We start from the raw sequence: 13,010 nt of genomic DNA, 5'->3' as shown, positions 1-13,010 counted from the left end.
TTCCCACCATGATGTGTACAGAACCAGAAGGAACATTTCCCTTATTTTTCCATATCACATTAGTCAGTGACTGAGAATATCACTAAGGTGTTCGCCACAGTCAGAAAAGAATGGGGAGGTGGGGCGCAGGAGGAGGCGTACTTGAATTCAAAGACCAAGTAGCCATTCTATCCACCACCAAGCACTGCAGTCAACAGCAGTCTGAGGATTCAGACATGACTGAGCAGCCCCATATGGCGCTGAGCAAACAAAGCAGAGGCCGTCCTCCTCGTGAAATGCTTCATTCCCCCTAAAGCCCATTTCTGGTAACTGGGTGAATCACATTCAGACCTGTATCCCTAAACTGGTGTCCCCCCTGAAAGTGACTCCAGAATTTTTTCTTACTAATAAAGGCCCTAAGTATCAAAGATTAAAAGATAATAAATATAACTCACTTCTACAAAATTTCTCCAAGCAAACAGTTTTCATCATAGACATTCACTCTCAGCCTACCTCCTCCAACCCTCACCCCAGCTATGAAAGAATAAAGCAACCTAATAAGACCCAACCAGAATTAAGCACATCTGGTGGAGGAGGTAGCTTCTGACACGACCCGAGTGATCCCCACCTTCTGACAGCCACAGCCTTGTATGAGCCCTTCCCCTTGAGTGCCAGCTGGACCTAGTGTCTGGCTCCTGACAAATAGAATATGTCAAAAATGATGAAATGTGACTGATATTGGGTTACAAATCTGTAATTTCATCCCTCCTGCCTTGCTCACTCTCTTTGATTCCCTTGCTCACTGATGGAGACCAACCGCAATGCTGTGCGATGGAAAGCCCCACATGGCAAGGAACTAAACAGCCTCTGACAACAGCCAGCAAGGAACTGAGGCCCTCAGTCCGAGGACCTGTGAGGAATTAAGTCTTGCCAACAGCCAAATGACTGAAATTAGAAATGAATGTCCCCAATCAGTCAAGCTTGCAGATGAGACCACAGCCCCCACCAACAGTTTGAATGCCACCGTAATGTGACTCTGAGCCAGCTGAGCTGGGCCCGGACTCCTGACTCAAAGGAACTGTGAGGTAACACATATTTTTCTGTTTTAAGCAGCTAATTTGTTATGCAACAGTAAGTAATGAACAGAATTAATATTTAACTTGCTTTAAAATCATAATGTCTTACAAGTGAAGCTACAAACATCCTCATTCTCTTCACATCTGGAAGCCACCCTGGTTGTAACCTGGGGGACATGGTGTCACGGGTAATCACCAAGGTGAGGCCAGCACCTTGGGAGGCAGTGGGCATCAGGGAAGAGAGATCGTAGTTCCAATACTTCCCTCTCTAAAGAATTTCAGTCGCCTCCCTCAGAGCCTGACACTTACTTTCAGAGCATCCCCTTCGTTGCCCTCCACCACTTCCAGAATTAGTGCGGCCAGGATGTTGAAGCCTTGGCAGTACCCGACGTTCTTGTTCCATCGCGCGTAGGCCAGCAGGACCCGCTTCAGCACAACCCTGTCCCGCTCGGCCTCCTGGCCACAGTACGAGCTGCAGCCTGTGCGGTGAAGGTCCTGCAATGAGAGGGAAACAGTATTTTAAAAAATGAGTCCTTGCGCTCTCTCTCAGAAGAAAACTGTGGCTATTTCTTTCCTGGCCCTTAAGTAGATTATCAGTATGGATTGTAGTTTTTTAAAATGTATGTGCAACTGACACGCGTGGCCCAGATCAATTATTTTTCTATTTTCTTTTTCCTAATTTTTTTTCTAGTATTCCAAGACATTTTCAAGAAAAATTACAGTCAGGCAAATTTCCTACTTAAAGTATTTCCAGAATTAACACAAACAGGGACTCCGAATTAATAAAAATTACACTATAATTCCGTATAAATTGACAGTTTATTTTAATAATATGTCTCAGATAAAACAAGTCATTTCAACACATGTATGATAGGTGCCAACAATATTTCTTTCTACAAAAAATGGTATAGTGTTTATTTAGCTACCCAAACTCACAATAGTATTAAGGAGCAAAATCAAAATAGCAAAAAATGCAACCTGTATTGTAGAGAGAAAAGTCATTCTGTCCAAAACAGAAAAGCTATTCTGTCCAAAATGTTTTATAAATTTGTATAAAACAGACAAAAATTTAATAGTCAGGGCAATATCTATAACTGTATTACCAAACAGAGACTGTGATCTTCAGATGATGAAGACATTTTCCTGACATAGTATTCACATCAATAATAAGTAAAAGGTCCTCTTAATAACATGATTGTTATAAAATGTGCATTGTCTTAATTTACAATTTAAACAAAAATACTTCAACCATGCAATATTTCATCTCTGAGAAATGCATTCTGCCATTCCAAATGAGCAGCTAAACTATAAAAATGCCAAGACTTTTTAAGCGTACAATATAAATCCCATAATATTTTATCATTTGTCTGAAACAGACCAAGTTAGATCAGAAATTAGCTCCTTTTAGTTAGCACTTCCTCCTGAAAAAAAAAATCTGCAAAACTGCCAAAACATTAGCATCTTGTGATGGCTAAAATTTAGATGAAGCAGGCTTCCTTTTAAAACCTCAGCTTAAAGTCACTGTAATATACTCATGAAATCAAAAACCATGTACTAGAGGCTTATGCAAGAGAATAATAGTGAGATTAAATGGAATCAGCATCCTTGGCTTTGGGCACCAGGTGGTAATGAACTGTAATAATCCAGATAAGCAAACCACGGCTGCCTCCACAGCTGGCTTGAACCCTTGACCTACCAGTCAATCCAATTATATTAATAAATTGACAGTTAAGAAATTATCAAAGACCCTAATAAGAGTCCAACTATTCTAATGTGGAATATCCTCAACTTTAAGTTTCTCAGTGACTCTTATATAAAAATACAGTTAACAGCACTGACCAATGCTGGAAAAAAAAAAGAATTTCAATTGCCTATCATACGAGCAAGACAAATAAGATGACTATGAATGGAAACACTTTATTTCTACTAGCAACATACAAATTTCTGAAGACAAGGTATAGTCAAAGTTCCCCCATTAAAAAGCTATTATTAATGAAATGAAGAAGCAAAAAATATACAGATATTCAGACCACAAGGCTTGACCCAGGAAACATCTGGCTCTTAGAATCTTCCTTCTAAGTTAGGACAATAGGCCAAGGTCAGGGGCATTACCTTGACTATCTGAATTCCCATTGAGTCATCATCAGGATTACTCCTTTCATTGAAAGTAAAGCGCATCGTTTTGTCCCAATCAATGGCTATACTGTGCAAATAATGATCTGCCAAGGTCAACCAAACCTAAAATAGTAATAAAGAATGTTAAAGTAAAATATATAATTTAACCTTTATTAGAAATGGTTATTGCATCCAACAAAAAAATGGGAACATGCCCTGGCTGGTGCAGCTCAAAGGGTTCAGTGTGGGCTGTGAACCAAAGGGTCACTGGTTTGATTCCCAGTCAGGGCACATGCCTGGGTTGCAGGCCAGGTGTCCAGTGGGGGGCACACAAGAGGCAACCACACACTGATGTTTCTCTCCCTCTCTTTCTCCTTCCCTACTCCTCTCTCTAAAAATAAATAAATAAAATCTTAAAAAGAAAAGAAAATGGGAACTGTTCCTAGCTCACATGCAGAAATCCAGAAGAATCTCGTTGAAGTGTATACTGTACTGAATTAAACCACTTAGGGCCTTTCACATGTTCTTTCAAGTAATAGTTACTGAGTTCCCACTATATACCAAGCAATGATCCTGATATTAGGGATACTGTTAAAATTTTTTAAATTTTGTTTCAGTTCATTGAATTTGCTGTGTTATGTGTTGAGCATGTTCTACTTGGCTCTGAATTGCTGTCTGTACTTGGGCAATAGCCACCTGGTCATTCACAGAGAAAGGGCCTGTTCTCACCAAGAAGCGGTCTCATCCCTCTCACACACACACAAAAGACAAATGAGTTCCCATAATGAATAACTTCTTAAAAAGAGTCACTGTGTATTTTTACTCCTTTCATTATCTTATCCTAAAAAGCTGTTTCTTCTAGATGTATTTCATAATGCCATTTTTAACATATATTTTGAGGACCCCCCAATGTTCAAATTCTAGGAGTATTAGACTAGGTTTATAAATTGATATAATGAGAGCACTTCAAGTTTTGGTATTTGAGCCTCATTTAGCAGGAATATCACTGATCCACATCTCCAGTGGGACTTCTCTCCTAAGCATCAGAATCATAAGTCCAAATGCCCACTTGACACCTTCAACTTAGGTATCTAATAGACATCTCAACCTTAACAGACCCAAGCCAATCGTTTAATCCGCCACCAAGTTAACTACACATACATACATACAAACATATACAACTGCTCCTCCCATCTGAGTAAATAGTAACTGTTCCCTTCCAGTAGCTCAGGTCAAAATTGTGAAGTCACTGTAGACATCCCTGTTACCTCATATTCAATCCAATAGGAACTCATGCCAACTCAGCCTTGAAAATGTATCTGGCATATAACCCCTTCTCTCCATCTCCACTACCACAACCCTGATCCATCTCTCGCCTAAATTATTGCAAGCCTTCTACTGGTCACCCACTTCTGTCCTTGTCCCTCATATTCCCCAGTTAGTAGCCAAAGTGGTCCATTTAAAATATAAGCTGTATCACCCTGGCTGGCATAGCTCAGTGGATTGAGCACAGGCTGTGAACCAAAGGGTTGCTAGTTTGATTCCCAATCAGGGCACATGCCTGGGTTGCAGGCCAGGTCCCCAGTGGGAACCATGTGAGAGGCAACTACACATTAATGTTTCTCCCTCTCTTTCTCCCTCCCTTCCCCTCTCTCTAAAAATAAATAAAATACAAATAAATAAATAAAATAAAATATAAGCTGTATCATTGAACTCCCCTGCTCAAAACTACCCAATGCTTCTCACACTAGGCAAAGTCCTACTGTGACCTATGATCTGCCATCCTCCTAACCCAATCATCGCATTACCTCTATGACCCTCTCTCCCACTGCCTTCTTCTTTTTCACCATGCTGCAGCCACCCCATCCTCTTGCTTCTGCTTGCGTACTCCTGAGACGCTCCCACCTGAGTGCTCTCTGGAGTACTCTTCCCCCAGGGCAGCTGCAGGGCCCACTGCTCACCTCCTGCAAGGGCCTACTGAAATGTCACTTTGCTATTTAAAATTCCACCTCCATATCCCCATTTCCCCACACTTTCATTTATTTCTCTGCTTTATTTTTATCCATGGTACTTATTACCATCTGACATATCTGATACGTTATTCATTGTAGAGGCTGCAGAAGGACAAACATTTTGGTCTGGGTTTTTTTTTTCCCACTGCTGTATCCTCAGTACCTAAGACAGTACCTGGCACAGAATAGATAATCAATAAATACTTATTTAATGAAATATGATGAAAAGAGACATGTTTCAAATTATTAATTCTAGAATATCATTTCTGACACTCCAGAGACTTTAAAGAGGGACAGAGTGATGGTCCTTTTGTATTTTAGCCCTATGAACCCTCCTTACCTTCCTCCTCCATTCCTTTGGGATTCCTGTTGACAGTCTGGCAACCGCCTTGAGAGCATCGTACCACTAGGAACAAAGAAGAAAGACTGGCAGAGTGATACATTGACCTGTGCAGGCCCTTCAACCTTTTTTCCATCTTGACATCTGTATAGTGTAAAGCTGGTACAGCACACTGGGGTAGCAATCAAAGCTTCTTTCAGCCAGATGTGACTGGTCTGAGGACCATGACTGCCCCAAGCCCCACCTGGGCCACAGTTAACACACCTGTGATCCCTCTGCAGTATACTCAGTAATTGGGAAGCACTGGTTCAGAAACCAAAACATGTATTATGGACTTAGAATAATAGATGTTTGGTTTTAGAAATTTTTTTTCACACTTACAACATTAATAAAAAATACAAAAATTTTCATGGGAATTTTCTTCATACTTACAATATTAATAGAAAGTACAAAATGGCCCTGGCTGGTGTGGCTCAGTGGATTGAGCACTGGAATAGAAACCAAAGAGTTACGGTTCAATTCCCAGCCAGGGTACATGCCTGGGTTGCTGGCCAGGTCCCCAGTAGGGGATGAGCATGAAGCAACCACACACTGATGTCTTCCTCCCTCTCTTTCTCCTTCCCCTCCCCCCTCTCTCTAAAAATAAGTAAATAAAATTTTTTTAAAAAAAGAAAGTACAAAATAGGAAGCATAAACTCAAGCCACTTGTAGTTTCATAGGCTATTTTATCTACATTTTAAAAACTGACTTGTTTTCTTATGCTTATCAAAGTTTCTCCACTTTGAGAATATATTTCCGGGAGCTCCGGTGGTGCAGTTGGTTAGCGTGTGGTACTTAAGAGAATATATCTCAGTATATATCCTGTAGATACCCAGAAATAAGAGTGTTACTGAAACCAAAAACAAAGTTACCTGCTGAAAACCATTTTGACCTAAAGATGGCTCAAGAGTGAACTTCAACTTTGTGTCAACTCCTAAAACAAAAACACATAACTGTTATTTGGGGAGAAAATAAACTATATCAAAAATAAAAGTAAACATTAACCTGATTCTACTGAATCATAATGAAATTTTTAAAACATTTACTTTTACTAAATTTTAGTTAATTTTATTAAAGAAAAAGAATACTAGTTACTAAAATAGAAAAATATCTTATGGCAACAGAATGGAGCTTTTGATGAAAGATAGTAGTTTCCACAGCTGTCTGCAATAGTGCCAACCAAAAAAAGAAAAAGAAAAAGAAAAACCCAATCCTCACAGGCTTGGAGTCATAGAAACCTCCATTTAACGTTGGTTCCTGGAGTCAAATGACTTAACATGTCTCGGTCTCCATTCTTTATCTTTAAGACTAGCATAATAAAGTCTATCTCAGTAGACAGTTGTGATGATTAAGTGTAAATCACATACCATTGTACAATTAATATTCATGAACCTTAGGAAGAGAATTCTCTACTTACAGAACTTATTTTTATTTTCTAAGACACTTGAGTGGATTAAGGCTATTAGGGAAATTTCAGTGGCATGTCAAAAGTTATAAAAATAGCCCTGGCTGGTGTAGCTCAGTGGATTGAGCACAGGCCTGCATACCAAAGGATCTCGGTTCAATTCCCAGCCAGGGCACATGCCTGGGTTGCAAGCCAGTTCCCAGCAGGGGACGCATGAGAGGCAACCATACATTGAAAAAAAAAAAGTTATAAAAATGGTGTCATTGCCTTCCCACTTACGGAATCCTTAATGATTCTACCTGGAGATTTTCATATGTTTTTAAATTCTGTTTTGATGGGCTTAGTTATTGGAGATAAAAGTCTGTATGTTTGCCCTGGCTGGCATAGCTCAGTGGATTGAGCGCGGGCCTGCAAACCACATGATTGCGGTTCGATTCCCAATCAGGGCACATGCCTGGGTTGCAGGCCAGTTCCCAGCAGGGGACTCATGACGGGCAACCACACATTGATGTTTCTCTCCTTCTCTCCTTCCCTTCCTCTCTAAAGATAAATAAATAAAATGTTTTTTAAAAAAGTCTGTATGTTTAATTATAAACTACAAGCTAAAAATTAACTGAATTCTAATGCTAAGTTATCTAAAACTTTACATAAAGTTCTTTGTTTCAAATCCCAAATCTATAGAAGCAAATAAACAGGAGACTACAAAAAGACTATATGCTTAATATTTATATTGGGCTTTTGTTCAGAATTCCATATTAGATATTCTGTTGTTATTGAGGTGAAATTAAATACAATTTTATTTCCACTTAAATTCTGGTTTTAAAATAATACAATCAAATCTAAAAATGCTATATATTCTTTTCTTGCAATTACAAAATCAATGAAATTACATTTTAAGTCACTTTTTAAGATGTATTATATTAAATTTAAGGATCAAGATATACCAAATATTAGCAATACCATTCGGTTTTACTATTTGTAACTGTCATTTACAATGACATTTTTACTTCTAAGATGTTGATTGCATAGTAGGCATATTGAAAACCTCTTCATGACTACTTAGGGCTGGTACCTGGATAGGTACAATCTTCAAAGTTTGCAAAATTACAATAATAAAGTGAACTTGTCTGTTTAAAAACACACACAGAGTCCAGAAGCTGGAGAGGTGTCTGACTTGCCCAAGCCCTTGAGAGTATGCCGATGCCCTTCTCGGAGTCTCGGAAGAGTGCTGTGAGTACGTGAGTTGGTTCTAAATTTCTCAAGTCAGGCTGTGGTAGAGACTACCAAGATATTTATTTTCAAAGCTCCAGGCTCAAAACCATACTCTGCCTAGACAGATAACACTGTCTTCCTGAATAGGTACTAAGTATCCCCACGTATTCTCTCATCTCTCTGAGCTGGTCTAAAGCAAGCCGCGGCCTCAGTGCTGAGCCAGGGCACAATGGGCACAAGAGCGCCTCCGGCTGGAGCGCAGGGTGGAAGGCGCAACGAGACAAACCCGGCTGAGGTCGCTGTCCAGACCCCGGGTGCTGAACGCAGGTGCGCGCAGTCCCGACATTTGCATCATTCTAACAAAGACCAGGAAATTCGGCTCTGCACTGAATTATTTCTACCGACCTAAAAACCCCGAACTCCCTGTATGTGATACCGAATGTGATCCCGTGTTGTTCTCACAGCCCCTGCCAGGAGTCCTGCCGATTGCCTTGCAGCGCTGAAACCCAGCTGGATTGGTTCGTCAAAACCACAACTATTTTCTCATGATCAAAAATGAGTCACAGGACTAAACTGGGATTGATCATTCGCCGCCTGTATGCAAAAGCTGAAATCAGGTCATTTTCACCTCTCCCGCGAACTGGATAAGGGCGGGGAGGAGGTTTATGTTTCATCTGATGATCACGGCTGTTCTGGGTTCAGAAATACAAAACACTTTTAACGTGCAAAGGAGATTTTTTTTTAAGGGTAAAGTAAGACGGTGAATAAATACTACAGTCTCTTTAAGTAGACACTTCCTTGAGGAGAAAAACAAAGGAACCACGAGGTTCGAAAAGGCAGCCACGCGTTCCGCCCTTTAGGGGTCGGCTGCCGGCAGCCTCAGGACCGCAGGTCCCCGGAGGTGCTGGGAGACTGGGGGTGAGGGAGGTCGAACTCGCCTGGCACCCAGCTAGTGCCACTCAGGGAACAGGTGAGCGCTAAGCGCCGGTGCGAGTACGGCTGGCTCCCTCTGCGCCCAGGCTACCGCGCCAGGGCCGGGCTCATAAAACCCCGGGGAGGGATGCCAGAGGGTGGAGAAGACGCAGAGTTATGTAGCCTAGAGAAGCAGGGACGTGTAAACACGGGCTGAGAGAAAAAAAAGGGCCTTGCCCAGCATGGCCAGGTGCGCTCCGGGACTTCATATGTAAGAAAGGATCTCAAGGCTGCGGAACTGTTTCCGGCCAGCTCCACACTAGGACACATATTAGAGGCTCCAGGCGAGTGGACCCGCCACTCACCAAAGAGAACCCTCAGCAAAATGCACCCGATTTTTCCATTGCAGCCACTGCCTTCCTCTCAGACCCAAAGTATCAAACCTGTGCCTTTCTCTGCCTCGCACACCTCTTTCAAGGTCTGGCTTCTTGTGAGCCTGGTGCACAATTGGTTACGCAGCCTCTGATGGCCCCGGCACCAGCACTTTCCCAGCTCCAGGCACAAGCAGGGCTGGACTATGCACAGGCCGCGGGGTTGGGGACCCGCTGGCAGGCAGCGGAGCTGCGGGTCCTCCGTGCCTGGGGAGGCCGCTGCCTCCGCCCAGGCCCTCGTCTGCGATCGGCCCTCCCAGGCTGACCCAGCCCCACCCGCGCCAAACCTCGGTACCCAGCACCCAGCGGCCGAGCACGCTCGCCGGCCTAGGTGCAGTACAGCCGAGGCAGAGGTGGGAGCAGCCCCACTCCCGGGGCGCCGCACTACTTTCCAGCGCCCGGTCTGCAGCTCCCGGTCCTCACCCGGCTCCAGAGTGCAGAGCAGCCGGGGAGCGGTCCGGGAAATACAGCTGCGCTTCTTGAGCACATTGCTAAGGATGGTGCCCACGCCGCCGCCGCTACCGCTGCTGCCTCCGCCGCCACCCTGCCGCTTCAGGCATCTCCCGCCGCGCCTCAGCGAGCCGGTTAGTTTCTCCTGCCGCATCCGGGAGCGCCCGGGCTCCGGTGCAGCCACCGTCCACCCAGATACTCCCTGTCCCACCGGTGAAGAGGCTTCCCAGGGGGCCTCTGAGAGTCAGCTCAGTCGAGGGTCGCTTGGGAACAAGGAGACTGCGGCCAGCACTTGGGAGTCGAGGGGACCTGCAAGTCCCCTCCGGAGCTGGAAGCGCCGAGCGCGGGCGGCCAGCGGGCATCTGCACTGCGGAGTTGCTCGGCTGAGGCAGGAGAGGGCTTGGGGCGGGGAGAAGGGCGGGCACGAGCAAGCGAGCCAGCGAGCGAGCACGCTGGAGAGGAAGGCGGCGCTCCTGCCCCCAATCCCAATCCCAGCATCACTGTGCGAAGGCGGGGCAGCTCTAGCTCCCAAGCGCCCATCCTGCTCTCAGCACTTACCCTGCTCCCAGCGCTTATCCCGCTTCCAGCAACATCAGGAGCAGCCGAGCTGCGGAGCCCAGAACCCGGAGCCGGCAGGTGAGCAACCGCACTGGGGAACCAGAAGCAGCTTGGAGATTTCCATGCTACTTGCAAGGTCTGGGAGAGGATGACGGGAACACCGAAGGGAGCAAGTCTCAGATGAGGAACACCAGTGAGACGCAAATGCCCACTTCATCTGAACAGGCAGGAAGGGGCGGTCAGCCAGCAGCTGGCACTTGGCCAAGCCCAAGCTCCACCCCAAATTGTGTCGAACTCTTTCCTGGCAGTTTGAAAGGCTTGGCAAGCACAGAAAAATATAGTAATAATACTGGTGGTTTACCTTGGAAGTGTGCTCTTCAAGGAAAAAAAAAGAAGTGTCATCACCAAGCCCTTATTATATGAGAAATGATAAAGGGACTTATCTAAGAAAAAGAAGATAAAAACTATGAACAGTAAAATGACAACAAGCTCACAACTATCAACAACTGAACCTAAAAACACAAAAACAAAAAGAAACTAAGCAAAGAACTAGAACAGGAACAAAATCACAGAAATGGAGATCATACAGAGGGTTATCAGTGGGGGAGTGAGAGGGCAAGAGAGGGGGGAAAGGTACAGAGAATAAGTAGCAGAAATGATAGATACAAAATAGACGGGGGAGGTTAAGAGAGTATGGGAAATGGAGAAGCCAAAGAACTTATATGTATGAATAAGGTGGGGGGGATGCAGGTGGGGGGGTGCAGGCAGAGGGGAATATGGGACAACTGTAAATGGCATAATCAATAAAATATATTTAAAATCTGAAAATTCCCAAATTGAAATGCAAAGGAAAAAAAAGAAGTGTTCCCAATTAAAAGCAATTTTTAAGTGCTTCCTCATCTCTCCATCTAGAGATCTGATTCACTAGTTCAGAACTATTTGCTATCATTACTGTTTTTTAAAAAACTCATTCCCGAACTATGTCATTCACCAGTGGAATACTAATCATAAAAATGAACGAAGAATAAGGAAAGACAGGCTGTGGGGCAGAATATAAAGATATTTGTGTTTACTAACATTTAGAAAAGGAGCATTAGGTGGAAAACCAAAAACTAAAGGCTATTTATGTGGGATACATCAGATGAGGAATTATAGCCAAAATTTGTAGAGAACTCATACAACTCAAGACCAAACAATGCAGTTTAAAAATGGGCAGAGGACCTGAACAGACTCTTCTCCAAGAAGACATACAAATGACCAACAGACATATGAAAAGATGCTCGATGTCACTAATCATCATGGAAATGCAAATTAAAATCACAATGAGATATTTCCTCACTCCTGTCAGAATGGCTATTATCCATAACTCAGCAAACAACAACTGTTGGCAAGAATGTGGAGAAAAGGGAACACTGGTGCACTGTTGCTGGGAATGCAAAGTGGTACAGACATTGTGGAGAACAGTATGGAGTTTTCTCAAAAAATTAAAAATGGAACTGCCTTATGACTCAGAGATTCCATTTGTTGGTATATACACAGAGAAAGCCAAAACACTATTTTGAAATGATATATACACCCCTGTGTCCATTGCAGCACTGTTTACAGCAGCCAAGATATGCAAGCAACCCAAGTTCCCATCAATAGCCGAGTGGATTAAAAAGCTGTGGTACACATATACAATGGAATACTACTCTGCTATAAAAAAAGAATGAAATCTTACCATTTGCAACATTATGAATGGACCTAGAGGGTATTGTGCTAAGTGAAATAAGCCAGACAGAGCAAAACAAATACCATGTGATTTCACTCATATTTAGAATCTAAAGAACAAAATAAATAAACAAAGTATTATAGAAACAGACTCACAGAACAGAGAACAGACTGATGGTTGCCAGATGGGAGGGAAGTTGAGGAACTGGGTGAAAAAGGTGAAGGAATTAAGAAATACAGATTGGTAGTTACAAATAATCACATGGATGTAACGTACAGCATAAAGAATATAGTCCTTTAATAATACTGTAAGGACTGTGTATAGTGCCAGGTGGGTACTTGAAATCAAGGGACCACTTTGTAAAGTATATGACTAACCACTATGCTGTACACCTGAAACTAACACAAAATAATTTTGAGTGTAAAATGCAATCGAAAAGTAAAATTTAATAAAAAAGAATATGTATGTGGGAGAGAACAGTGTGGAAGAGAAAGGAATGAAAACTGAGGCTTCTCTAAATGTGTCTTACATAGTTCTGACTCATTATATTAGTAATATTAATGAATTAAATTTAAAAACCCTAAAAATTGGAAATGAATGAAAACAAATGAACTTAAGGGATTATCTCTTTGATGGCATAAGAACACAGAAAAAATTAATAAGTTGCTTTTGAATAGCAATATTCTGACAAAATGTGAATAGTGATTCCAAAGCAAATAACGCTGCAACAAAATCTTACATTTTATTCAGTAGCTTTATTGTCATTAGTA

At 42.7% G+C, this 13,010-nt stretch overlaps 1 protein-coding gene across 6 annotated transcripts in view; it reads right to left on the bottom strand.

The window, feature by feature from the left end:
• Window positions 1-13,010, bottom strand: part of TBC1D30 (TBC1 domain family member 30) — an 84,993-nt gene that overhangs the window by 30,935 nt on the left and 41,048 nt on the right. For 3 of the 6 annotated variants that reach the window (XM_053661926.1, XM_037136022.2, XM_037136023.2), the window contains exons 3-6: window positions 6,434-6,495; window positions 5,523-5,588; window positions 3,168-3,293; window positions 1,365-1,550 (exon numbers count right to left, since the gene is read on the bottom strand). In XM_053661926.1, coding sequence (XP_053517901.1) covers window positions 1,365-1,550; window positions 3,168-3,293; window positions 5,523-5,588; window positions 6,434-6,495 — 440 coding nt within the window. Of the gene's footprint in view, window positions 1-1,364; window positions 1,551-3,167; window positions 3,294-5,522; window positions 5,589-6,433; window positions 6,496-9,944; window positions 10,363-13,010 lie in introns of those variants that run through there. The other 3 variants (XM_037136024.2, XM_037136026.2, XM_037136025.2) reach the window with 3 other exon arrangements.

Source organism: Artibeus jamaicensis, unplaced genomic scaffold (genome assembly GCF_021234435.1).
Source record: "Artibeus jamaicensis isolate MK-2021 breed Jamaican fruit bat unplaced genomic scaffold, CSHL_Jam_final contig_233, whole genome shotgun sequence".
NCBI lineage: Eukaryota > Metazoa > Chordata > Mammalia > Chiroptera > Phyllostomidae > Artibeus > Artibeus jamaicensis.
The sequence above is the reverse complement of the archived record's forward strand: the minus strand, read 5'-3'. Positions and strand labels throughout refer to the sequence as shown.